The sequence below is a fragment of the Eucalyptus grandis genome, chromosome 1, assembly GCF_016545825.1.
Source record: "Eucalyptus grandis isolate ANBG69807.140 chromosome 1, ASM1654582v1, whole genome shotgun sequence".
NCBI classification, from domain to species: Eukaryota; Viridiplantae; Streptophyta; class Magnoliopsida; order Myrtales; family Myrtaceae; genus Eucalyptus; species Eucalyptus grandis.
In genome coordinates, this window is record NC_052612.1 from 46,912,180 (window position 1) to 46,939,246 (window position 27,067).

Below are 27,067 nucleotides of genomic sequence, written 5' to 3' on the forward strand. Positions count from 1 at the left end.
AGGCGCCTTGAAATTTTTTTATCCTCAAATTCTCATCCTCAAATTCTAACTTCTAAATTTCTAATAACACGACATTTTGAGGTGCTTTGACTTTTTTTTATTACTATTTAGAGGGGTAAATTAATCCTCAACATAAATAATTAAATGGAATTGCAAAATACACAATGGCCACTTTTGCTTTGCGGATAGCATTGCACACTTTCTGGAAGAATTTGACTTATAAGAACATTGTTTATGAAATAAACAAATCGAAAGTCACCTGATTAGTAATCATTTAAATCATATGCATATCCAATTTTAAATTCATAAATGTGTCAAAAGAGAGGGGGAATTTACTTATACCGACGGATCAATTTATTCTCTTCCTTCCGCCAATGTAAATCTCAGGGACGAGGACGAACATCCACATCTTCGAGCTACAGTCGTAGAGCACGCGCAGCGAAAGCTCTTTTATCAATTGATGAAAAAGACATAAAAGTCATTTAAAGAAAATACACATTTTTATTAGAGGCACTTTCTATAATATTGGCCAAGAGAAATCTTTACACACTCATAAGCAAACAGATATTTCTAGAGTGGCCAAGCTGTTGGCTAGACATTACCACTCTCATTCTTATAAGAAAATATCTTACGAGACAACATCTACATATTTAGATATTTATTCGCAATTATCTTCTTCTTCGAACATCGGTGTCCTTGCTGAATCCCTCACAATTAAATATCCACCGCTCTCGTGGAAATGATTGTTTCTTCATATTCCAAGGCCTCGCGTGGCTGTTGACCATGCAAGTAAATTAAGACAATATAAGGAACATGATCTCAAACCATTAAATTTTAATTTATAAACGTATCGGAAAAAAAGGGGGAGTTTGGTTGTACCGGTGGATCAATTTTAATCAATCTTCTCCACTATGTACTTCTGAGTCTTCTCCACAACTACTCACTTTCTCGCAATTGGATATCCGCAACTTTGTCAATGTGGGGATGAGGCGAATGCCATCTGGCAAAGAGGACAATTCGGGACAGCTTTCAATCTCCAGTGTCCTCAGAGAAGAACAATTTTGCAGCCACTCAGGCAATGCGCTCAATTTGGGACAATACGTAATTCTTATCCTCTGCAGTGTACTTGCAGAACCTTCGAGCCACCCAGGCAACGAAATTAATCCCGGTAATCCCTGGAATCTGAAGGTTTGAAGCCTCGACATGGAGCGTGGTCCATTACTTTCGCTTTCTGGCAGCCTCAAGCTCTCGCAGTCCAAAATCAAGAGATCCTCCAATGCCTTCAGATTCTTGATGCCTTGTGGTAAGGAGGTCAACTTCGGACAATCGACAATCAACAACGTACGGAGTGATGTGAGCGATTGGATATCATCGAACAAGGCCTCCAAATTCTTGCACTCGGCAATGCCTAGCCACCATAGAGAGGTTAAGCATCCTATTCCGCTCTTCAGGAAATGTTGCTGTTTTGTGGTTACCCACAAAAAACGGAGGCTGATCATATGCTTGATGCTTGTGGGCAATTCCTCAAGTTCATTGCACCCGCCAAGAATTAAGGTGTGCAGATTGTAAAGCTCACAGACCGATTTGGGGAGTTTCTTGATATAACTGTTGCCGTTTAAACTAAGATACCTCAAGTGTTTTAGACGGCCAATGGAACGAGGCAGTAGGTGAAAGCTAGAATCTTGTAGCCATAGGACTCGCAAGTGCTTGAATTGCGAAATGCATGTCTCCAGAAAGAACTCAGAGTCAGAGGATCCCAACCCCCAACACACAATTGTACGAACACGGCTCACTTTGCTTAAGCAGCCGCTTACTTCATCTTTTGGTACACCAGATGGGTTGGGAAATGATATATACCGAGTCCTCCAGGAAATATCCCGCGTCCACGCTCTGATGTTGGACGATTCGGGTTGTGCCACCGAAATGGCAAGTTCATAAATGAGGTCGTGCATCCCTATGCACAGCAAAGGATATGCTTCCCAAACAACATTGAAGAAGGATCTCGATCGCAGCTCCTCCAAATACTGCCGTCCTTTCTCTTGCAGCTCCTGATTATTTCCGCTCGATTGGATAAATCCATTCGAGATCCACAGGTGGATCAATTCAATGTTGGCAAACTCGTACTTCCTCGGGAATATCGAGCAATAAGCAAAACATTGCTTCAAATATGACGGCATTAGATCGTAGCTTATTCTTAGGGAAGGTAAAATATTAGTTTTTAATCGCCACATGTTACTATCTCTTACATATTCCCACTCCTTCCGGTTGTTTCTTGAATGCAATGAGCATCCCAAAGTCGTCACTGCCAGAGGATTTCCCTTGCACTTGTTCACAATTTCCTCCCCGATCACCATAAGGTCCGGGTGATTCTTCTCTTGCCCTTGATCAAATGCACACTTCACAAATAAAGTCAAAGAATCTTCCTTCGAAAGGTTGGCCAACTTAAGCGGGGGGACAGTGCCCATGATTGAGGCGACCGATTTATTCCGTGAAGTCACAATGACTTTACTCCCTTCGGAAACGCCTTCTAGAGACTCTGTCAGTTCTCTCCAAGCATCCTCCGTTACTTCCCACACATCGTCCATCACGAACAAACACCTTTTGTTCTCCACCATGCTTCTTAGGCAATTTCGCAGCATGTCAAGTTTATCATATTCTTCTTTGTGACCAAGAGACTTAATGATGTCTATTATTATCTCCGTAACTTGGAATTCTACTGGCATGGATAACCAAACTAGGCAATCAAAATGTTTTTTAACTTCATCATCATTGTAAACCAATTTAGCGAGGGTCGTCTTTCCACTGCCCCCCATTCCAATAATCGGAATGACGCCTATCTTTCCAACATTACCATCATCTGACCCCATCAACAACTCTATTATTTTTTTCTTTTCCACGTTCCTTCCGATCACTTTTGAAGTGGGTACAAAAGAATGAGTTTCCCTTTGCAGAACTATAGGCATTTCATGAACATCACTCAACAAGTTGAACTTAATTTTCTCTTCATTGATCCTATCAAGTCTCTTTCCCAATTCTTTCATTTTATCTGCCATCTTAAATTGGAAGCTGAAGTTGGACAGCCACGAGGACAAGTAGCATACCTTCCTTTTGAAAGTCGACCTCGCCCGCCACCACAAAGCCCTACTTTCAAATTCGTCTAGCACATCCTCGGCATCATAGCAGAAGTCTTCAAGCTTTAACAACCAAAGCCTCACAGCTTCCTCTTTTGTTTGTTTCTGCTCAGCATCAGCAAGCACCTTTTGGATCATTTCTAGCGTGTTCTTGAGCTTCTCTCGGTCATCCTTGACGCTCCACACCAGTTGAAAATCTTCAACTGCGGGTGAAGCTAGTTTCTGCAGAAGAGGTCCGAGGATGCTCGAGACAACTTCGGTCATGGTTGTGTCCGGTGTTATTGGTTTTTGAGGAGGTTTGGTGTGACTGCAATGCAGGAACTAAACTAGTTATTAGGGGAAGGATAGCAAAGAAGCATGATTGTTCCAGGTTATATAGGCAGAGACATAGAAATACACACGGTGAAATGGAGCAGGCGCTCCGTTGTTCCAAACTGTTGCATAATTCTCTCAATTCCAGGTGGAAATCTGCAAGCAATTCGATGCCGTTCCAATTAGATTTGGAATACCTTCGTCTGATAAAAGATAAGGCAAAAGTGGCCTGAATTCTGCTACCTTTCGCTTTAATCTTTACTACATTCCTTTCTTGGTCACTCTGTTTCTTGTAGACAAATATGTGCACAGATAAGAATAAGCTCTTTTCATTGCTTGACCCCTGTATTAGAGGCCCACTCTTTCGCCCTTCTACAAGGATGAGAATGATTGATTTAGAAGTATGTGCTGTTTTCTTCTGCTTTGAAAATTTGGAGTACACATGGTCCCATGGAGGGTGCACAACGCTATTCCAAACTGTTACATAGTTCACTCAATTCTTGGCGGAAATCTGCAAGCAATTCGATGTCGTTCCAATTAGATTTGGAATACCCTCGTCTGATGAAAGATAAAGCAAAAGTGGCCCGAATCTTGCTTCCTTTCTCTTTAATCTTTACTACATTCCTTTCTTTGTTACTCTGTTTCTTGTTGACAAGTATGTGCTCAGATAAGAATAAGCTCTTTTCATTGCTTGATCACTGCATTAGAGGCCCACTCTTTCGCCCTTCTACAAGAATGAGAATGATTGGTTTAGAAGTATGTGCTGTTTTCATCTGCTTTAAAATTTGCAGAGGCTTCTCAAATTAACGAGAGTCTTGGTGGGTTTTCCCAGTGCTTTTCGTGAAAGGGATCGTCCAGACTATGCCTTCCTTGTTCTAGTTATACTTTCGCTGATCGCGGTGACTCGTAGCTTTTTTTGATGCTATCAATTGCTGGATGTTTCCTTTTCCTTTATGATTTCGTTTCCACGAGATTTTGATGGTGCAACTCCTATCGAGATTGGAACTTCATGATGCTTTTTAATCACACAGCACTATTTCTAACTTCCATTTAGCCTAGGCACGCAAGTAGGATAGTAGCCAAACCTTGGAACTTGGGTGGGGTGGAAAAGAACTATGCTTGATGGGAGTCATAGAGACCTCTGAGATAGATAACGGAAACAAGAAACATTTCTATAATAAGCTTATTCCATGTACCCGTACTGATTAGGTCTTGCTATCGATGGTACGAAACTGAATGTATTTTCGGTGTGCAGCAGGTTGAGTCTTGTACTCTTTGCTTTGCACGGTCTGCTTGATCCTTCACTAAAACGTCCAAGGGCAACAAAGAATGGATTAAACAAATAAAAGGGAGAAGAAACGATCACTTCTTGTTCATAGTTTGCCTCTTCCAGCTTGGTTCTTGTCAAGGGTGGGATGCCCATAAAAATTGTATATTCACCAGTCCAAATTGCATCTTCCCTGCTTCCCTACGAAATGCGGTGATCATTGATTGTATTCAAGAATGTGCTTTACAAAGCAACTGTTGTCTAACATAAGAAGACCACGCGACAAGTCTACAACTACCAGGAGAACTCGAAAATGCCCAATTAATCAGTTTGCAGCAAATGCTTTCATGGTCACTCAGAGATTCATATCACTACTGATGTTATATACCCACCCAATGCCAATGATGATATTTCGTCTTGAAAGAAGCTTTTGTTTTCTGAACAGTTCTCTTTCTTGCTTAAGTATGAGTTTATCTTCTCGATAGCTATAAGCAAATCCTGCAGGGTAAAATGCACAATGCAAATGGGTTAGGACAAAAAGCAGATCCTTGTCAGCAAATTATGGCGAGAAAGGATACAGAACGTTGCGCTGGGAAGATGATTTCACATGTCAAGTAACATTTACTAGGTTGCCAATGTTCTAATGCTAGTGAAACCATCTAACCTACTTCATTTCCAAAATTCTCTAAGATGTTGTACAAGTAGGAATAATCCAATCAAGCAAGCACACTATTTCTGTTTCAAAAGAATATATGGTTCACACGCTACTAACCCTGATGGTCTTATGACAGCAGCTTAATATAAAATAAAAGTGATTCCCTGCAGTGCATCTGCTAAGAGTCAGAGACAAATACAAAGCTTAAGTTAGAGTTTCATACCTCCCATGATGCAAGACTTTTCATGTAGGAAGGAAGACTTTCATACTCATCTTTGGATGCCTTAACTACTGATTTTGGACCTTTAACTGGTTTCAAATGTATCGAATCACGTAAGTATAAAGTCCGGGAGTAGGAAGGGTGAACTTAATAGAATCTAATTAAGCAATAACCCATGCATATATTTTGTATCAGTACCTTCACTTGCCCCCAAGTTCCCATAGCAGGTGGATATGGCCCTTCCAGGTCATGCATCTTATCCTCTTGATTTCTAATTGGAACGAGAAGGAAATATTAATAGCAGAGGAGGTTCACGCCTCAATGAAGAAAAAGCAAAAATGGAAAAGGAAAAAAGAAGACTGAGAAAGAAGGCAAAACTCAAGCATGGACCAACATACTTTTGTGGTTGCCTTGAACACGGATTTGGTTCAAGAGTCTTGCCATTAGCGAACATGGAATGACGGAACGACCGAGCAGGAATAGTGACTAATTTTAGTAATCTATTTTTGCTAGCAAGACTAAGTATAGTAAATTCTGAACCGATGAATTGACGACAGCCAATAGTTAGACGAGCGGACAACGCGTATCTCCTGAATTGGATTCCTTGCCCCTATATATTCCCCGACCGTCGTTCCTCGATTCACCGCCTCTATATCCTTCGAAAGTAACTCAGCGCTTCTACTCCCCAAGAAATGGCCTCCGACGGGAGGGTTGCTGCTTCGCGAGTTGCGATTCCACTAGTCGATAGGAATGAAGAAAATAGAACTTGGGAGCGAGAGATGCCGAACTGTTGGGAAAATATGGCTTCGAAATGGGTTGAACAATGAAATCGGATTGAGTAAAACAACTCAGACTTTGAGGCGTGATATCACTATCTTTAAGGATTTATTTGCCCCATAACGTTGCTAATGGTCACGGGCAAAAATCCTCCAGGATAGAACAAAGTCTTAGATGAGAATACTAGATAGCAATTTTAATATTTTTCCAGGGTCTCTCTAGGAAACAATCGAAAAATTGGGCGATTTTTCAGAAAGAAGACTCGAAAAATGACTACACTATCTTTCCGAAAAATGACAAGTATAATATATATATATATGAAACAGTCTTGCAACTTTTCGTGAAAATTGCCAAAGAATGAACAAACACGTCATTTAGAAAATTGTTCGGATAAACAAATGCGACTCTTCGGAAAAAGTTGAAAACCGAACAATTGCAACCCTTCGGAAAAAGTTTCAAAACCGAATAAGTAATTTTTCCAAAGGTTGTCTTGAAAAGACAAACAAAATTCAGAATAATAATTTTTAGTTTTTTTTAAATTAAAAGGCAACCTTTGAATTGATTAAAAATTAATAACATAGAAAATAAAAATAAATAAATAACAAGTGATAAGTGCGCCAAAATTGCGCAATTGTTCACGCATCCGCCACTGGTTTGGTGGGGTCTAGCCCCACCCAATCAATTCTTTAAGTACTAAAAGGAAATCCCACACTTTTAAATTGGCCCACTCCTTCCCACTTTTTTATGTGGGACAAGGAAAAACACTCAGTTTGTTTTGACAAACAAACCTCCAACAAGAACTTCGTTACTGCTCCGCGAGTTGCAATTCCACCAATTGATAGGAATGAAGAAATAAGAGCCTAGGAGCGAGAGATACAGAACTTCATCATGATCGTGGCTATTCTTCTTGCAGCTATGTCCTTCTAGGTGACTATCAACCCGCCAGGTGGGTTTCATTCCGAAGCCACCGGAAAAAACGCTAGAAGAGCCGTCATGGCCACCAAACACAAGTTGGCTTAAAATTAGTCACTATTCTTGCTCGGTCATTCCATTTATTGTCACTACTCCCCAAGAAATGGAACGAGCAAGCAGGAATAGTGACTAATTTTCAGCCAACTTGTGTTTGGTGGCCATGACGGCTCTTCTAGTGTTTTTGTAGGCGGCTTCGGAGTGAACCCCACCTGGCGGGCTGATAGCCGCCTGGAAGGACATAGCTACAAGAAGAATAGCCACGATCATGATGAAGTTATGTATCTCTCGCTCCTAGGCTCTTCTTTCTTCATTCCTATCGACTAGTGGAATCGCAACTCGCGGAGAAACAACGAAGTTCTGCATCTCTCGCTCCTAGGCTCTATTTTCATCATTCCTATTGATTGGTGGAATCGCAACTCGCGGAGCAGCAACCCTCCCGTCGGAGGCCATTTCTTGGGGAGTAGAAGCGCTGGGTTACTTTCGAGGGATATAGAGAGGCGGTGAATCGAGGAACGACGGTCGGGGAATATATATGGGTGAGGAATCCAATTCGGGAGATACGTGCCGTCCGCTCGTTTAACTATCGGCTGTCGTCAATTCATCGGTTCAGAATTTACTAAACTTAGTCTTGCTAGCAAAAATAGATTACTAAAACACATCCTTAAAGTTCCCTCACCTTCCGAAGCTAATGTGGCCAGAGCTACGTCAGATATACCAAGTCTTTTCAAGCTGATGGAGTCATCAAATCTAGGGAACTTCAGGAAGGACAAATCAACAAAATCTAGGAAATAGTATACCATAATTGGCCATTTTTTCACTTTTCAGTCTTTTAGGATGAAAATTTGCATATTGCATAGCTGAGATATTGCAACACTATTTGCAACTTGGATATAATAGGGCGGTACCTATACTGCCAAATGATATGGCTTAGCAGTAGTTGTCGACGGTATGTATACTCTCGAGTCACCATGGAATAAACACTGTTCAAGATTATTTTTCTGACACCAGAATCAAACATAACCAATAGAGCTGACAGGAGATAGACTCATGGCTTCCGAGTGAGTCCACTGAGGGTTGCTGTTGCCGCACTCAGGGTGCGTTTGGTTCGGCATTTGGAAAGCTCATTGGGAAAATGCAAAGCAATTTAGCTTAAAGGGCTTTGGAGGAAATGCAAAGACTGTTTGGTAAATTCTGCTTTGAAAAGTAGCTTTGAAAGAAATGTTGTTTGGTAAAAAACACATTTGCAAAGCTCATTTGGTGATTAATCTAAATATTTTATTTTTTATTTGTTTAAAATTAAAAAAATAATGTTTGCAACTTTTTCAATTTATATTTGACAATAATGTTAAAGATGTTGTGTAAACAATTTTATTAAAATTAAAATTCTTTTTTTTTTTTTTTTTTGCTAAAAAACATCAAATGGAATTGCACATAATTTCTAGTGTATATCAATGCACAAAGCAGCAAGGCTTGATTCAATACAAATTAATGACCCTAATGCCCCGAGGCCTCCTATGTTTTTTCCGTGAAAATTTATGGACACCTTCTGCTGTTTCGCTTTGTTCTGGCTCGAGCAGAATACTTGATGGGTTCGTGATATAACACAATATATAACATGTTGATATACTTCTTCCCTCAAAATTCGAACATTTTGCTGGTGTATTTCGTAAATTCGCCAAAGTACAACTGCTGCATCAACTTCTCCCAAAGTTAACAGCAAGTTACTCGTCCTCTAGAATGCAACCAATCGCCTTCACAGGAAAGAGATCGCCGGAAGTGATCTACTTCACGTACGTTTATTATAAAGCACAAGCGGAAGTTACATCCTTACAGATGATTCCATCATTATTCTGAAGTTAAACTACAGCATCCTACACTCAACATAATTAGACAAAAATGGGAGAATGAGTCAAGTCGATAATTTTGGGACATATGGTTGGAACCCTTCTCCTCTTACCCGTAGAAGATGTATGATTCGGCATGGGGTGAAGAGTTCTACGATCTCAATTTCCTCGGATGCAATAAATCTACTGGTCTCTTGGCTGTTATTAGCAGTTGACGCTGTCTCGGGCAATTTTTCTTCTAACTGCTTGTTTAACTCGGCACTCCTCCCTTCATCTGAGGAAAAGGAGCTGGGGTTGACAGAAGATCGTACACCAACCGGCAACAAGCTGACACCATAATCTTGTCCATAAATGGGCCGGTGTACCTGTGGTTCATCATCCCACGAATTCCGAATCGTGTCATCTCTTACCGAGTGTTCCTCCGATCTGTGAGCATCACAATTGTCGTCGTCAAGCTCTGCCTCGCCTTCCCATTCATTGTCTGGCATCGAAACTTCAATTCCGTCAGAATAGCACGGGAGCTCATCCATTGGGCAAATTTGAACCTTCATGTGCCCAGGCAAACCCGGGCAACCAGCAGCATGCTTTGTGTACTTTGTTGAAAAGTAGTTCACTTGATGTTGAAACTAGTTTCTAGGGAAAGAATGTGTCAGTTCCGGGCAGACCATTCTCAACCCTAACAACCGGCACAGTCCAACACAGGTAAATAAACGAGGATGAGAGATTAAGCATGGTGTACGCCAGTTTAAGTCTGATATTGGACTAGCAGTACATATGTTTCTACCAACTGAAGCAACATTCTTTATCTGTGTTCCAGCAAACCATTTGAGCTGTTCAATGAAAGCTTTACATGTCGAGGTTTCATGATAAGCTCGCTCTGTCAACCTTTCGAAAACAGTCAAAAGATCGGACAATCTTCTTGCAGCACCAATCTCCACTCCATCATCCTTCACATTCAACACATTTAATTCAGGAACATGCATAGTAGATCGAACAGACCCCATGCTGGTTTCTAAGTTCTTGATGAAAGTGAAACCTTTATGAAAATGGAAAAAATCTGGAAATGACAAAAGGTGATACATAAATTGTCATCTGTTTTTCCTTGTCGTGCTTGATGAGCTAGTTGGTTATCTATCACACACAGCTCCCATAGAGTCTCTACACCTATCCTCGTTCAATCACACAACAAAGTCATTGACAGAATGGCCTATTATATGTTTTTTGCTAAAAGAAAGACCCACAACTGAGTGATTGGTAGCTTAAGATTACAATAGTGACAAAACAGTTTTCATCAGTTCTCCCTCTAAATTTTAAATAAGAAATTATCAATGAATTGTTCCATATTGACCCACGAGACAAATCCTCACTTCGAGATGATATATCCAATACTTAAAATAGAATCCACAGATTGAGAAAGAATTGGAAATGCTTTTAGAAATCTCATAACTATCGAGGTCAGATCATAAGGAGCAGCAAAACTACTCTATTCATTCTTAGAAGGTCCCAAAATAATGGCATTGCTTGCAGACAATGACAATATTAGGGTAGAACTCCTTTCATATGAGACCAGCCAAAGACACTAATAGAATGAAGAGGAAAAACAGCATGCTTAGTGCAAAACAAACAAAAACCATGCGTAAATTACTTGAACGGGTGCAGGCCATGCATTCGATTTCCAATTCCCTCCCTTTGTGATCACCTGCATTCCTTCAACTGAATATAGCGGAGCCAAGCATGCATTGACGGCATAATGGCTGTAAGAAGTAGACGAATAACTAATTCAGTAATTTTGAGTATAGACAGAAGTCTAAATCCTCAATTCATGAAAACACTCCGAGAAAGTGATCGATTGACTCGTGCTCTGCAGAACGAACTTCGAAAAAATTGCTATTGAAATTGTTCTTTCAATTTCCGAACCTGAAGAGCGGAGACATGGGAGGGGAAGCCGTAGATGCAGAAGACCATTTCCCAAGGTCGCTTTCGCTTGGTCCTCCACGCTCCGCACATCAATTCCCCGTTGTGTTGCCTGATTCGCCGTCTAGGGTTCACCGTGAACCTGTCCGAGATAGACACAGAAATCACGCCGCCAGTTTCAAGATCAGCTCGCCGTCGACAAGAGATGCGCAAGAGAGCCAAACCCGTCGCCGGATCACGATCGGCGACGGGAAGTGAACGGTGATCGGAGCCCAAACAAGGAAGGGGAGGAGAGATGGTTACCCAATGTAGGTTTTGACCCTTGTGGCGAGGGCGAGGAGACCAAGAGGTAGCACGCGAAGAACTTTCCATTCCCATCTCCATCTCCAACTCCTTTTCCTCCTCCTCCTCCTCCTTCTTCGATCTCCGTCGCGGAGATTCCGGATCCGGCAAAAACAGCAAAAGATGGGGAGAGAGATAGACAGAGACAGAGGGGACAACCTGCGCTTCGGAACGGCAGATGTGTTCGAACTGAACTCGACGGCGAAGGAAAGAGATCGCAGGTGGCGGAAGGGACGACAGCAAAAGCCCGGCTATAGAAAAAGGCAGAGCGATGGAAGGTGGGAGAACCAGATGGGTAAAAGTGGTTTTTCAATAAAATTTTGAGGATAAAATAGACAACTTGCTATTTTCATTAAAGGAGCCCTTCAGCTTTCAGCATTCCTAAGGGCTGACTTTCAATTGAAAGCCCCTTGAAGATGATTGCCAAACACCTCAAATTGAGGTAAAAGGGCTTTGGGGCTTGGATGGGCTTTCTAAATGCCCATCCAAACGCACCCTCAGTCAGGGTAGGCTCATGAAAAGGGCCTGTACTCAAAGCAAGCAAACTGTCTACTGATTGTTCCTAAGGGATAGAAGCTTCGGCCAGGTGTGCAGTCTAGCCAATTGATCCATCCCTCTTAACCTCTTCGGCTTAGAATTTTACAATTTGCCAAATATTTCAGACTTGGATAAAAGAAAGTTGCTATATCAAAACCTGACAAGGATACAGAGAATCTTCTTCAAAACTCTTCGTCATAGAAACCGCCGCAGTAAGTCGCCCCGAACATGAAGATGGCCGGTCAAATCCATCATTTGATAATGGAGAATTAGGATCAAGTTCGAGAGGGCTCGATAAGTCATCGACTGTATCTTCTTCAACATCGTCAACATCTACAAAACAAAACCAGGATATCAAAGTCTGCAGATAACTGACCTGCACCTTTTCATTCCTTTCAACTCCTAGCGATCCAGCATATTGATGTACACTTCAACCCCAAGTAAACTACTTCCATGCAATCATTCGCAATAAAATACAAAGGCAGAAAAATTGTCGAGCTCAAACTACCGGGGACGTAGCCGAAGCTCTTAAGGCGCTCTTCGAGCTGAGCGAGGTCCCTCCTCGAACAACACGGTCCCGAACGTCATGGAGTCGAGCAAATCGAGATCGCCGCTCGCGGTCGACACGCGGCGGTTCAGGCACTGAATGAAGGTCGAAGAAGCGGAATCTGGATCAAAACACCAAAATAAATCAATCGACTGGTAAGAAGGAAAACGCGCGACCTTGCAACTTTTCTCGGCCCAATACCCAAAGCAAACGCAAAGTAACTAACAGTAGCAAGTGAAATGAGAAGAGATTCAACTCAGTGATGCGATTCGCAGCTTTCATCGCTGGATGGAACGAGGATAGGAAGAAGGGGGAGAGAGAGAGAGAGAGGACCGAGAGGGATGGGACGGCGATCGAGGGATTGGTCGAGGCGTTTGCCGAGCGCCGCTACCGTCTCCTCCATTGTTTTTGGAGCTTTTGCCTGCGATTCCGAGAGAGAGCTTCATTGAAGATGACGGAGCGGGAAACGAACACCTGCTTTCGAACTGCACGTTCTAAGATCAGGCACATAGAAGGGCTTACTCAACGGTGGGGATCTTGTCCACGTGGACCAGTCACTGGAAAAAGTTGGCCTCAGATTTCGTTGTACAAAGATTTTTTTGGCAAAAAATAAATAATTTGAATTTTTTTATAAAAGTAATCATTTATATAATTTGAAATAATTAATCAAAATAAGATTTTTTTATTATATCTTAATATTTTTGTGGATGATAAAAATATTTTTCATTCATTTTATTATTGTAAGTGATGTAAAATTATTTTTAGAAAAATAATTTTCAAATCATTTATCTTTTGTAAAACAAACAAAATTATAATCACTCATTTTATTTTATTTTTGTTTACATGATCTTCTAATTACGTGCTATTGCCCTAGCCTATATATATTTAAGTCAAAAGCATCGTTTATCTCACTTTTATTTTCTAAAAATACACTCCAATATATGTAATTCTCACTCATTAAGTAATAGTTCACTTGCTTTCTAATAATCTTCCTCTCAATTTCTTTGTAAATTTTGGATAAATATTGTTTTTAGTTGTTAAAAACAATAGTAAAACGTCATGCTTTCTATATAAGATCCCTTTAAGTGGTAAAAAAGAAAAGAAAATAACATTAAGTATCTTTTTTCTCCAGAAAAATAATAGTGCACAAAAGAAATTAGTCTTTATATCAAATTAAAACGCTCAATTAACTCACTTTGTGTTCTCCCCAAAAATTACCTTCAAGAAATTATGAAGAAAGAATAACCCCCTAATAAAGAAAGTTATTCTAGATTTAAACGGCGCTGTTCGGGTGTTTCAAATCCATGTCATCAAGTGATGTGGAGATAAATTTACACAGCAAACCTACAAGGATATCATTTGACAGAAACGTAACAAAGGCCAGTTACAACCCAATGCAAAGTTGTTAATTTTTATTTTAAGCAAATTGGGCCATTTCAAGCTAATTACTTCCCAAGAAACGGAAGCTCTCTATCTTCAACAAACTGGAGCCTTAAGACTTGATTTTAATTGTCAAAGCAATGACCCTAGCGTACTGTACTCTCCCCTTTAACCCGAGGATGCTGCAACTCCGAGCAGCGAGGAGAAAAGCAATCTAAGCCATCCGAAATTCTACTGCCTCTAAAATTCTTCACCACACAGGCACACAATCTCTTTCAATTGGGTAGAACTAGCGGCATTGGTCGAACGTGTTCGATCCTGCCTAGAAAAGGGGAAGAAACAATAGAAAATTAATTACACGGAGCAACCGAGTTCGTTTCTCTTAGTACAAGAGCGAGGACGGAGATACCAGCAGCTTAAGTTCGTAGGCGGGGACACCCTTTAAAGCCGCCGGATGCTTTTCTTGTCCTGGTGTCCACATGCTTCTTATTCACAAGGAGTTGGCCTTAGCTCCAGTTAGTGGATCATGTATCTTTTCGAATAGCTCAAATGCTTAGCAGCTCCTACGAGGCACTTCGAGTCTTCAATGATAAGGATCGCAGACGCAGTCGATGACGTGCATCAATTGTTGGATGTATGCCATAAAGCTATTATGTAATAGTTATATACTAGGGATTTAAGTTGTACTTTCATTATTATTATTTAATTAATGGCAATGACGTATTCATTCATTTGTCCAATTATTTTATATTTATGAATGATTCCATAAAATCAGTTGTAACTAGACCTATTATTGATACGTCAAGAATATATGCGACGGGTTCATAGTTAGACTGAATCTTTAAATTGTTCCCGATCAATGGATTATTGAATGGATATTAATAATTCTGTTGAGACCGGTGTGTCCTTAACTTTGCCATTAAGTATTAGATACTTAAGGGAATGATGAGTCACATGTCATTTGGTATTATGATGCCTGAGTTAGAACACATGTGTTTGTATTAGACAAGTTCACTGAACGTGACGCATATGTAACGATTAGCGACATGAAAGCTTTTAGGGTGGTCAATGTCTAATTGTTCATGCTTTGGTCTTGTGTAAATAATACTTAAACCTGAGGCATAGTGTTAACTTGTGTATTGAACAATTATGGTTCACGAGTGCACATAATGCCGGGTCGTTGATCCGTCTTTATACCTGATGGTCATAGTTCGTTCATATATGAAGTTGCAAGTGTGCGTACTATGGAATCTGTCTCCTTGTTACATGCAAAATATAATAATGATATCTTATGCGATCTAATTATGACACTGCATTGAAATCCTCGGTCAAGGTTGTAACTGAGAACAAATTATTTATGTTTCGAATAAAATGCATGTCAATTAGATTTGTGCATATGATCGAATTAATGACTTAACAAATATTCCATGGTCTTTGCTTGATCGGGACATAGTAAGATAGAAGGATTGAATTACACTATAGCAAAAGTTGACAGGTTCATTATGTTCTTAAAGTATTCACACTATCTGGGTAGCCATGACATATTGCTAGATGTCAATTATGACTTGTAGGACCCAAAAATTAATCAGGACAATTAATTCTTTTAGGAGTACTAATGTGTTAGTACAAGTCTTACTACCAGCTTAGTGATAAACCTAGAGATGTCACACACCATAAACAATTAGGATAACGTGAAACAAGAGAAAAATGTTGTTGCAAATGTGTTTGCAATTACTGCAATCAAATTGAGTCGATTCAAAATTAAATTAAAGGAGATTTAATTTAATTTGTATTATAATCATGAGCTTATGTGCATATGATGCACACGCATGCCCAAAGCGAATACATATTAATGTATTCCAAATGCACATATAAAGATTATATTATTTTTATTTTTAAGGAGATTGATTAATTAATTAATTATTCATTTAATTAATTATTAATTGATTAATTAAAGTGGAAATGGTCAGCAATTTGCTGACCATTTCACACGAATATACGTGCACGTGCATGCACGAATTCGTGCATGGATGGTCAGCAACTGCTGACCATCATGCACGAAATCGTGCATAAACGGTCAGCGGTTGCTAACCGTTCCATTCATGCACGATCGTGCATGAGAATAAGGAGTCAGCAACGATTGCTGATCCCACGATCGGCAATCGTTTCTGATTTGTGAATAAACAAAGAAAAAAGTCCGCAAAGAAAGATGTTGCGTGAGAAAAAGGGCTTGTTGCCGAAAATAGAGAAAGTGTGTGCGTGTTCTTTCTTGTGTTGTCGAAACCCAAAAAAAAAAAAGAAGAGGTTTCTCCCATCCGGGCCGTGACTAAAATATCAAGAATACGGCAGATTATCTTCATGAGATTGCTAGCACGATCATAGTGGTGTATATTCGAAAGTTTTCTCTTCCGTTCGACGTTCGTTGTTGATGTGTCTGAATTAGAGGTCTGACACTTGTGGGACTCGAACTGAAGAACATCTGAACCGATTCGTTTAACTCCCTTTTACGTTCAGATTTTTTATTAAAACGTACGAACAATACCTTCAGAGAATCATGTATAAAATATATGTTTGTTTCTACTACATTCTTTATATTAATTTTACCTATACATGATTCATGAAATCCCAACATCAATTTCCTCCGAGGCCCCACAGCAGCAGCACCCATATCTTTGAGCTTCTTCATTGTCATGTTGGCCAGCTGAAACTCATTGATGCGCCTACACCGGAAGATCCTCACAAATTGCCCCAGCCCCACTGACATCAGCCAGCTGCTCAGTCCACCAGCCTTCTGAAGTTTCTTCTCGAGATTTCGTGCTTTGAGCTGTTGATGAAGGATCGTCACCCCGCTGGAGAAGTCAATTGCAGCCATGTTTCAATGTGCCCCATGCCATCACCATCTGTGATTTGTGAAGGCAAAGAGGCTCTATGAGGCTGTGCATCACTTGTTTTAGACTCTCTAATCCAGCATAGGAATAGTGGAGATGAGGAGAAATTCAAGGTCACCAAGAGCCTGAAGGCATTAGCAATCGCACAACACCCAAAGCATGAAATGCAAGCACTCCCCCGCCGTCAAGGCTTTAGATTATTATATGACCCCGAACTCGGCATTGACAATCTAGTCTAACTTATATAAATAGAGAGCTGAGCATCCACTAAAATATTGAAAAATCATCTCACAAAGTTCAAACATCACCGGAGCTCACTGAACAAATGTACTAGACAGATCCTATGAACTCGGGTTTTTACGACCATCCCTATCAGAAAGCATCAATTTCTATCTCGTATCTCCTCTAGGGAATCATGTCGGCGGCAGTCGTGCTTGAGAATCTAATCTATTCAAGTATTAGCTTAAACGAAACTATCCCCACCCTCCGAACTGGTCGTGAGGGTCTCCCCTCCTCCCTCTACCACGCAAAATCTTCCACCAAGCACTATAATCGACCGGCTATAGAGATCAAAAGCAAACCCAAGCACCATTAATCTGAGGGAAGATAGCAAACCAGGCTGAAACAACATACTTCACCGCCAAAAAAAAAAAAAAAAAAAACCTTTGAAAAAGAGAGAATCACGCAACAAGCCCATCATAATTAAAAAACAAGGCCATCATAATTAAAAAAATTTACTTGATTATGAATTTGAATTAAATTAATTAAAAGTAAAAATATTCATTTAATATACAACGTGTCTCAACGTGTTAAAATTCTTTATTTTTGAGAAATGACGTGTCGACATATCGTGTCGTGTCGTGTCATATGTCACGTGTCGGTGCTACTTAGCTGATGAGTTTCTCTAATTTCGTTTTTCCTTCATAAGCAAAATAGGAATCAGAGAAAGTTAATGAAAAGACATTTCTAAACATAAAAAAGAGCAAAAGAGCGAAGGAAATCAGAGTGAGTTACGGCCATTTCAATTTCAAAGGCATTTTATCAAACCTACATAATTAGTTTGTTTTCTTTTCCGACCTGTCCTGATAAACTTTCAATATATCCTGATTTAATTTCAAATGACTTGCTGCGTGTCAGGATCTAACTAAGCATATAGTGCCATATCACTATCATTGCATGAGGTGATAATGTTATACTACTAAATATTTTCTCGAGTTTTGTGATTTGCAAAGCGAGTTAAATGCAAGTCAATAAAAGCGGAGACAGCTGGGCAATCGCGACATGTCACACAAAAGCAGCTTCGTTTGGCCACCGTCTCTGGAGTGATGTTAGCTTCAAATTATCAGCTTCAATGTCGAGTTCATTTCTTCTCTTGGGAGGGCTCCTGGGTCCTTTTGTAGCTAATTTCGTGCAAACTTCATGTATCGTCGACGGCTAGTGCAACAGGATCAGATTTTGTTGTTCCGCTTTTGGAATCGCATTTCAATGGCTGAGTTCATCGTTTGGATCTCTTTCGGCTTTTCTTACATTTTGCCCGTTCAATATGTTTACCTTCTTTGTGATTAACCCAATCAAAATGATATTCTAACAATTTGGCACTCATAGCTTGTTCATTATTTATAGAAAAAGCATGAGAGAATTATGAAAAAAAATGTCTTAAATTTATTGCAATTATGTCAATTTAGTTATGAATTTTTTTTTTTTTACCAATTTAATTCCGAAGTTTTTGCATTTATGCCGGTTGAGTTCATCCAATCAATTTTGGCCGGTCGGCGTTGACGTGGTACTATTGCCACTAACATGATATTTTAAAAATAATATTTTAAATATTTTTTGAATTTATCTATAATTTTATTCTCTCTTTTTTTTACTTTTTCTTTATTTTTTTCCCTTGCGAGCAAGGGTTGCTAGCCGACCCTCGCTAGCCACAGGCGAGCACCTTCTGGATCATCTCTAGGTGCTTTTGAGCACCTTCTGGATCACCGCTGTGCAGGAACTAAACTAGTTATCAGGAGAAGGATAGTAGAGAAGCATGATTTTACCAGGTTATATAGGCAGAGACATAGAAATACACTTGGTGAAATAAAGTAAGCACAACGTTATTCCAGACTGTTGCATAATTCTCTCAATTCTTGGTGGAAATCTGCAAGCAATTCGATGCCGTTCCAATTAGATTTGGAATATCCTTTGTCTAATGAAAGATAAAGCAAAAGTGGCCTGAATTCTGCTACCTTTCTCTTTAATTTTTACTACATTATTTTCTTTGTTACTCTGTTCCTCGTAGACAAATATGTGCACAGATAAGAATAAGCTCTTTTCATTGCTTGATCTCTGTATTAGAGGCCCACCCTTTCGCCCTTCTTTGGTTTAGAAGTATGTGATGTTTTCCTCTGCTTTGAAAATTTGGAATACACATGAATCCATGGATTGTGCGCACGTTATTCCAAACTGTTACATAGTTCACTCAATTCTTGGTGGAAATCTGCAAGCAATTCGATGTCGTTTCAATTAGACTTGGAATACCTTCGTCTGATGAAAGATAAAGCAAAAGTGGCCTGAATTTTGCTTCCTTTCTCTTTAATCTTTACTACATTCCTTTCTTTCTTTGTTTCTTGTAAGACAAATATGTGCACAGATAAGCTCTTTTTATTGCTTGATCACTGTATTAGAGGCCCACTCTTTCGCCCTTCTGCAAGAATGAGAATTATTAGTTAGAAGTATGTGCTGTCTTCCTCTGCTTTGAAAATTGCAATCTTATTAACTATTGGTATGGGTTTACTCTTTTCATCAACACTCGTTTCTCAGATTATCGAGTGTGCATGTCATTGGAATTTGGTATGTCATTATGAGATAAGGTCTTTGAAGTAACTCATTTGTGGTATCATATCAGAGAATTGATCCCGGTGTATCTGTGCAACTGCTCGAGTATGACAAACGTTTTGAACAATACGGAAGTGACTTCACGTTTTATGACTACAATAAACCAGAAGAGTTGCCAACTGAAATGAAGCATGCTTACCAAGTTATAGTTGCAGATCCTCCATAACTGGTAAGTTTATGTGGCCTCGTGAACTATAAATGCTTAGGCCTCCCTATTCTATGCTTACCATCTCTTATCTTGTCCCAGAACTGGCAGATCCTTTAGTAAACACGCTTATGTATCTCTTTCCATTATCGGCTGAATACATTCTGATCCCTTTCTTTATGAACCACAGAGTGGGGAGTGCTTGGAGAAAGTTGCTCAAACCATATCATTCCTCTCGCAGTCAAACGCTTACTTGCTTTTGCTTACAGGTATCTATCGACTGTTAGTCCTCCTGGGGCACCTTTAAACCTGTCTTTTTGGTTCATTGTCTTTCATTTGCAGTGACGTTATTGCTATGAACTACTGCAGTTCCTTTTTCTCCCCCTTTTTGGAGTATGCTGGATGCTTTATATCCCTTCCTAACGCCTGGCAAATTCTGAGATGCTTGCAGGAGAAGTTCAAAAAGATAAAGCAGCGGAACTGCTTGGTTTGCGTCCATGCATATTCCGGCCTAAGCATTCCAGCAAGCTTGGGAATGAGTTTCGCCTATTCACTAACTACGATCCAGGGATGCGATTGGGAGGATGGGAGCAAGAGAAATAGATAACGCTTCTTTTGACGTGAATTTTGTTTGTTAGAATTGTTTTTCAGGTCAAAAGAATTGTTTTTCACGTCAAAAGGGATGTCATGAACTTACCAGTTTGCCTGGACGGATGACCCTAAAATCGAGTACGATATAGTATTTGCATTTTCTCTGCAAACCTAACCCTAGGTTGATGAATGGAACCACTCTTGACCCCAAATGTTTTTTATTTTATTTTATTTTATTTTATTTTATTTGGGAGTAAATCCCGACCCTCCTCGCAGTTTGGCCACATAAATATCCTACTTTACGTCCTTGACTTTTGAGAGTTATCTTAGGCTACCCTGGAAACGTAATTACCCTTCCTTCAAAAAACGAAAGTCAAGATGGGTTGAAAAATATGATAAGGTAATTCTTGGAAGAAAAGCAACAATTTGGCCTGATTTGAAGTTAAATTACAAACTTGAAGTCAAAATGGAGGTTCTCGAATTGGGGATGTTATGTTGTTTTTCACGGTATACAAAACATAAAAAAAAAAAAAAAAAAAGTAATCGGAGCTTTAAGTTAGTAGAAATGATAACTGGCACTCTCTACGATTCTGATGCACCTGTCCACACCATCAGGAACGATTTTTTTTTTTTTTAAATGGGAAAAACCCCTTTTTGTCCAGAAAGAAGATAGGAACGAAAAAAGAACTTCTTTTTCTATATTAATAGGGATGCCGTGATATATTCAAGTGGGTCTTTTTTTTTTTTTTAAATGGCGGCGCCATGAAGAACTGAAACTCAATTTAGTACTGCGTTAATGTCGCATCTGGTTCAATCTGTATTTCCAATTCTTGTATTCTAAACCTCTCCTTTGCATTGACTTTGAACAAGATGCATAAATACTATTGATAGGGCACCTTCGTCTTAAGAGATTGATAAGAGAGAACGCTAGTCTTTACTTATTTATATATTCAACTAGAACTATATTCACTTAAAAGTTTTAGCACATAAGTTATGGACCAATTTGAATATATTAATTACTCAATACTAAATCAATTCTCTGATTTAGAACTTTTTTGACACAACTCTAACGCGCATTGCAATGGATATTTCATCATTCTCTGTGCATTGCTTCCTAAAGCAAGAGATCATTGGTCAGACAAATAATCAATTGGAATAAATAAAAATTAAACAGTATAACCAAAACTTTAAATTACGTAAGTTAATTATCATATATTTCCACTCAAATACTCATTAAAAGACACATGATTGTTTAGCAATGTAAAATAGAGATGTCATTTTTCTCCGAGGTACATATTTCCTTTAACCTCAAGTTATAGTATTTACTTGTAAAGAAAAATCAGAACTCACGATGACCATGCATTCTTTGAACACAAACATCATAAAAATGACAATTTTCGAAAACTATTTAAAAAATTATGTTAATTGAATAAAAGAAAACTTCATCATACATTCTTATAAGAAATCATTTGAATCATATGCATCATCCAATTTTAGTTCATAAACATATAAAAAATGAGGAGGAGTTTGCTTACATCGGTGAATCAAGTTATTCTCTTCCTTCTTGGATGTAAATCTCATTGATGGGAGCGATCTTGCTCCAATCTCTATTGATTTCAGTTGCGGTCGTAGACCACACGTAGCAAAAGCTCTAATACCAATTGATGAAGAAGACACAAACTCATTTAAAGAAAACATACAACTTTTATTAGAGGTACCGTGTACAATATTGATTGAGAGAACTCCTTACACACACATAAAAGTACAAATATTTCTAGAAGGATATCTTTCTAGATATTTCTACAATGGCCAATCTGTAAGCCACACATTTCACACTCTTTTCTTACAAGACAATATCTAGATATTTTAGATATCTATTCGCAATAATCTTCTTCTTCAATGCTCCTGCCAATTAACCCTGCAAGTAAATTAAGAGACAATATAAGAAACATGATCTCAAACCATCAAAATTTAATTCATAAACGTGTCGAAAAAGAGGGCGAGTTTGCTTATACCGAGAATCTCCGGGGCGGAAACCACGTGAGCATTGGATAGATATTTAGTCGCTATTTTCGACGCAAGAAATGGAGCCTTCTTCTTCATCACTGCTCTAATCCTCGATATAAATTGTGGCAATACCGCGAATGCCATCTGGCAAAGAGGACAATCTACGACAGTTTCGAATCTTCAGTTTTTTCAGAGAAGAACAATTTTGCAGCCATTCGGGCAATACCCTCAAGTTGGGACAACCCGCAATTTTTATCTTCTGCAGTGTGCTTGCAGAACCTTCGAGCCACCTGGGCAACGAAACTAATTCCGGTAATCCCTCGAATCTGAAGGATTGAAGCCTCGACGTGGAGCGTGGTTCATTACTTTCGCCTTCTGGCAGCCTCAATCTCTCGCTGTACCCAATCCAGAGATGCTCTAATGCCTGGAGATTCTTGATGCCTTGTGGTAAAGAGGCCAACTTCGGACAATTTGCGATGGCCAATACACGGAGCGACTTGAGCGATTGGATATCATCGAACAAGGTCTCCAAATTCATGCAGTCTGCAATGAATAGCCACCGCAGAGAGGTCAAGCATCCTATTCCACTCTCCGAGAAACGCTGCTGTTTCGTGGTTGCCGACAAAAAACGGAGGTTGATCATATTCTTTATGTTTGCAGGCAATTCCTCGAGTTCCGTGCACCCGCTAAGAACTAAGCACTGCAGATTGCGAAGCTTGCAGACCGATTTGGGGAGTTTCTTGAGATTAGGGCTATAGCATAAATGAAGATTCCTCAAATGCTTTAGAGTGCCAATAGAACTGGGCAGTAGGTCAAAGGTGGATTCATGTAGCACTAGCACTCGCATGTGCTTGAATCGCTCAATGCACGTCTCCAGAAAGAACTCCTCAGAGGAACCCAACTTCTCAGACATGACGGTACGAACACGGCTGAGTTTGCTCAAGCAGCCAGGTAGTTCATCTTTCGGTACATCAAATGTGTTGAAAATTGATATATGCCGAGTGCTCGGGGAAATATCCTGCGTGCGCTCTTTCGTCATGTTGCACGATTCGGTTTGTGCCACTGAAATGGCAAGTTCGTGAATGAGATCATGCATCTTGAAGATCACTACCGGATAACGTTCCGCGACGACATCGAAGAAGGATCTTGAGAACAGCTCCTTCAAGTACTGCCGTCCAATCTCTTCCAGCTCCTGATTTTTTCTTCTGGGTCGGATAAAACCGTTCGAGATCCAAAATTGGATCAAATCAAAGTTGCTGAACTCGTGATTCTTTGGGAATATCGAGCAGTAAGCAAAACATTGTTTCAAGTAAGACGGCATTAGATCATAGCTTATTCTTAGTGAAGGTAAAATGCCAGTGTCTAATTGCCAAATCTCACTATCTCTTACAAATTCCCAGTCACTCTTCTGGTTGTGTTTTGAATACAACAAACTTCCCAAAGTCTTCATCGCCAGAGGATTTCCCCCGCACTTCCTCACAATTTCCTTGCCGATAACCATAAGGTCCGGGTGATTTCTCTCTTTCCCTTGATCAAACGCACAATTCACAAACAAAGTCAGAGAATCCTCCCGCGAAAGGTTGGCCAAATCAAAAGGGTAGCGAGTGCCCATGATTGAGGTGATAAATTTATTCCGCAAAGTGACTATGATTTTACTCCCTTTGGAAACACCTCCTAACAAATATGGCAATTGCTCCCACTCCTCCCTCCTCACTTGCCACACATCGTCCATTACAAACAAACACCTTTTGTTCTCCACTCTGCTTCTTAGGTCATTTTGTAGCATCTCAAGGGTCCAGTTATCAAATTTTGCTTCGTTATTAAGACACTTGATGATGTCTCTCATTGTCTTCTCAATTTCAAATTCTAATGGCATGGATAACCAAACTTTGTGTTCGAAATGCTCCTTTACCCTTTCATCATTGTATATCAATTTAGCAAGAGTCGTCTTTCTAGTACCTCCCATTCCAATAATCGGAAGGACTGCTATAATTCCAGCTCCACCATCATCTGATCTTTTCAACAGCTCAATTATCCTTTCCTTTTCTTCATCCCTTCCAATTATATTCGAAGTGCGTACAAAAGAGTAAGTTTTCCTCCGCGGAACGATAGCCTTTTCATGAATATCACTCGACAAGTTGAACTTGATTTTCTCTTCATTTATCCTATCAAGTCTCTTTCCCAATTCTTTCATTTTATGTGCTATCTTAAACGAGTACAAGTAGCGTACCTTCCTTTTGAGGGTCAAGTGCTCGGTCCTCCTCACCCGCCCACACAAAGCGTTGGTTTCAAATTCGTCTAGCACATCCTCTATTGTAAGAATAAAGTCTGCGAAATGGGTAGAACAATGAAATCGGATCGAGTAAAAACAACTCGGACTTTGGGCGTGATATCACTTTCTTTAAGGATTTATTTGCCCCACTACGTTGCTAATGGTCACTTGGCAAATTTCCCAGGATACAACAAAGTCTCAAGTGAGAATACTAGATAGCAATTCTAATATTTCTCGGGTCTCTAAGAAACAATCGAAAAATTGGCTGCAGTTTTCAGAAAGAAGACTCGAAAAATGACCACATGTTTCTTTCCGAAAATGACAAGTATTTATATGAAACGGTCTTGCAACTCTTCGTGAAAATTGCGAACAAACATGTCTTTAGAAAATTGTTCGGATAAACCAACGCGACTCTTCGGAAGAAGTCGAAAAAACGAACAATTGCAATCCTTCGGATAAATTAAAAAACCGAATAAGTAATTTTCCAAAGGTTGTCTTGAAAAGGCACAAATAAAATTCGGAATATAAATATATATATTTAAATAGAATTTCGAATTTTCATTTATATTTCATTTCGAAATTCTCAAATTAAAAGGCAACCTTTGAACTAAAATATAAAATAAAATAAAATAAATAAATAAAAAGCAAGGGATTAATGCCAAAATCGCGCAATTATCCGCGCACCCGCACGCGGGTATGGTGGGTCTAGCCCCACCTAATCACTCCTTTAACTACAAAAGGAAATTCCTCATTAATAAACTAATCCTCCTGCTCCCACCTTTTCTATGTGGGACAAAGTAAAAAGCACTTATTTTGTTTTAACAAACAAAATTCCAACATCCTCGGCATCGTAGCAAAGTCTTTAAGTTTCGACAACCAAAGCCTCACAGCTTCCTGTTTTGTTTGTTTCTGCTCAGCATCGGCGAGCACCTTCTGGATCATCTCTAGCATGCTTTTGAGCTTCTCTAGGTCATCCTTGACGCCCCACACTAGTTGAATTTCTTCAACTGCCGATGAAGCTAGTTTCTGCAGAAGAGGTCCAAGGATGCTAGAGACAACCTCAGTCATGGTTGTGTTTGGTGTTATTGGTTCTCGAGGAGGTTTGGGGTCACCGCTGTGCAGGAATTAAACTAGTTATCAGCAGAAGGATAGCAGAGAAGCATGATTTTACCAGGTTATATAGGCAGAGACAGAGAAATACACATGGTGAAATGGAGTAAGCACAACGTTATTCCAAACTGTGATGCGTGATGGGGTGAGTGATTCATAAGGAACAAAAATGCATTACTCTTTTACCATTGAGTCCTTATTCGGTACATAATAATCAACCTGGGGAGGGAAACAACAAATGGAGCGAGTCCTCAATCTTCTAGAGAATCCGGCGAGACAAGGACAACCAGCAAGGCGTCCCAACGAACGGAATCTATCCACTCTCCAAAGGAGTTCACTCAAGCAGAGGAAATCTCACCATTTTCATTCATGAAATTCGCATATTCTCTCAATTCTTGGTGGAAATCTGCAAGCAATTCGATGCCATTCCAATTAGATTTGGAATATCCTTCGTCTAATGAAAGATAAAGCAAAAGTAGCCTGAATTCTGCTACCTTTCTCTTTAATTTTTACTACATTATTTTCTTTGTAACCCTGTTCCTCGTAGACAAATATGTGCACAGATAAGAATAAGCTCTTTTTATTGCTTGATCTCTGTATTAGAGGCCCACTCTTTCGCCCTTCTTTGGTTTAGAAGTATGTGCTGTTTTCCTCTGCTTTGAAAATTTGGAATACACATGAATCGGATTGGGCGCACGTTATTCCAAACTTTTACATAGTTCACTCAATTCTTGGTGGAAATCTGCAAGCAATTCGATGTCGTTCCAATTAGATTTGGAATACCTTCGTCTGATGAAAGATAAAGCAAAAGTGGCCTGAATTTTGCTTCCTTTCTCTTTAATCTTTACTACATTCCTTTATTTCTTACTCTGTTTCTTGTAAGACAAATATGCGCACAGATAAGCTCTTTTCATTGCTTGATCACTGTATTAGAGGCCCACTCTTTCGCCCTTCTGCAAGAATGAGAATTATTGGTTTAGAAGTATGTGCTGTCTTCCTCGGCTTTGAAAATTGCAAAGGCTTCTCCAATAAGCGAGAGTCTTGGTTGGTGATGCCAGTGCTTTTTGAGGAAGGGATTGTACAGGCTATTCCTTTTTGTTCTTGCCTTGTTCTGGCTATAATTTAGCCGATGGCAATCACTTATCTTTATTTGATGCTATGAGTTGCTGGCATTTTCTTTTTCTTTATAATTTCACTCCCATAAGATTTCGATAGGGTAGCTTCTATCAAGATTGGAACTTCGTGATGTTTTTTAATCGCGCAGCACCATTTCGAA

At 39.6% G+C, this 27,067-nt stretch overlaps 3 protein-coding genes, 1 long non-coding RNA gene and 1 pseudogene across 4 annotated transcripts; 1 reads left to right on the forward strand and 4 right to left on the reverse strand.

The window, feature by feature from the left end:
• Window positions 1-500: 500 nt before the first annotated feature.
• Window positions 501-3,710, reverse strand: LOC104446440 (putative disease resistance protein RGA1). Its single transcript, XM_010060295.3, has 2 exons — window positions 880-3,710; window positions 501-774 (listed from the first exon to the last, which is right to left on the reverse strand). The coding sequence occupies exon 1, from the start codon at window positions 3,393-3,395 to the stop codon at window positions 897-899; it is 2,499 nt and encodes an 832-aa protein (XP_010058597.2). The 5' UTR covers window positions 3,396-3,710; the 3' UTR covers window positions 501-774; window positions 880-896.
• A 1,356-nt stretch (window positions 3,711-5,066) lies between these two features.
• Window positions 5,067-16,770, reverse strand: LOC108954122. The gene is made up of 7 exons (XM_039299997.1): window positions 16,441-16,770; window positions 12,852-12,939; window positions 12,523-12,639; window positions 12,142-12,304; window positions 8,011-8,081; window positions 5,589-5,674; window positions 5,067-5,208 (listed from the first exon to the last, which is right to left on the reverse strand). The coding sequence occupies exons 1-7, from the start codon at window positions 16,768-16,770 to the stop codon at window positions 5,074-5,076; spliced, it is 990 nt and encodes a 329-aa protein (XP_039155931.1). The 3' UTR covers window positions 5,067-5,073.
• LOC104436721 lies at window positions 10,869-11,431 on the reverse strand. Its single transcript, XR_005549737.1, has 3 exons — window positions 11,396-11,431; window positions 11,096-11,234; window positions 10,869-10,932 (listed from the first exon to the last, which is right to left on the reverse strand). It is a non-coding gene; the product is annotated as an uncharacterized LOC104436721 (long non-coding RNA).
• Window positions 16,771-17,962: 1,192 nt separating the features above from the next.
• On the forward strand, window positions 17,963-20,464 carry LOC104414906 (annotated as a pseudogene).
• A 1,812-nt stretch (window positions 20,465-22,276) lies between these two features.
• On the reverse strand, window positions 22,277-25,749 carry LOC120287266 (disease resistance protein RGA2-like). Its single transcript, XM_039300013.1, has 4 exons — window positions 25,509-25,749; window positions 22,636-24,737; window positions 22,418-22,553; window positions 22,277-22,320 (listed from the first exon to the last, which is right to left on the reverse strand). The coding sequence occupies exons 1-4, from the start codon at window positions 25,747-25,749 to the stop codon at window positions 22,277-22,279; spliced, it is 2,523 nt and encodes an 840-aa protein (XP_039155947.1).
• Between the last annotated feature and the right edge of the window lie 1,318 nt (window positions 25,750-27,067).

Bases quoted from the DNA above. Each gene is read 5' to 3' on its own strand.
- LOC108954122 (XM_039299997.1), bottom strand. From the start codon at position 16,770: ATGGCTGCAATTGACTTCTCCAGCGGGGTGACGATCCTTCATCAACAG. The intron at 12,940-16,440 runs GTATTGTTCGTA...TCGGAATCGCAG, and splicing joins TTATACATGATTCTCTGAAG to GCAAAAGCTCCAAAAACAAT. The intron at 5,209-5,588 runs GTATGAAACTCT...TTTACCCTGCAG, and splicing joins AAAGTCTTGCATCATGGGAG to GATTTGCTTATAGCTATCGA.
- LOC120287266 (XM_039300013.1), bottom strand. From the start codon at position 25,749: ATGACTGAGGTTGTCTCTAGCATCCTTGGACCTCTTCTGCAGAAACTA. The intron at 24,738-25,508 runs GTTTGTTAAAAC...CCCATTTCGCAG, and splicing joins GCCGAGGATGTTGGAATTTT to ACTTTATTCTTACAATAGAG. The intron at 22,321-22,417 runs GTATAAGCAAAC...ATTTACTTGCAG, and splicing joins TTCCGCCCCGGAGATTCTCG to GGTTAATTGGCAGGAGCATT.
- LOC104446440 (XM_010060295.3), bottom strand. From the start codon at position 3,395: ATGACCGAAGTTGTCTCGAGCATCCTCGGACCTCTTCTGCAGAAACTA.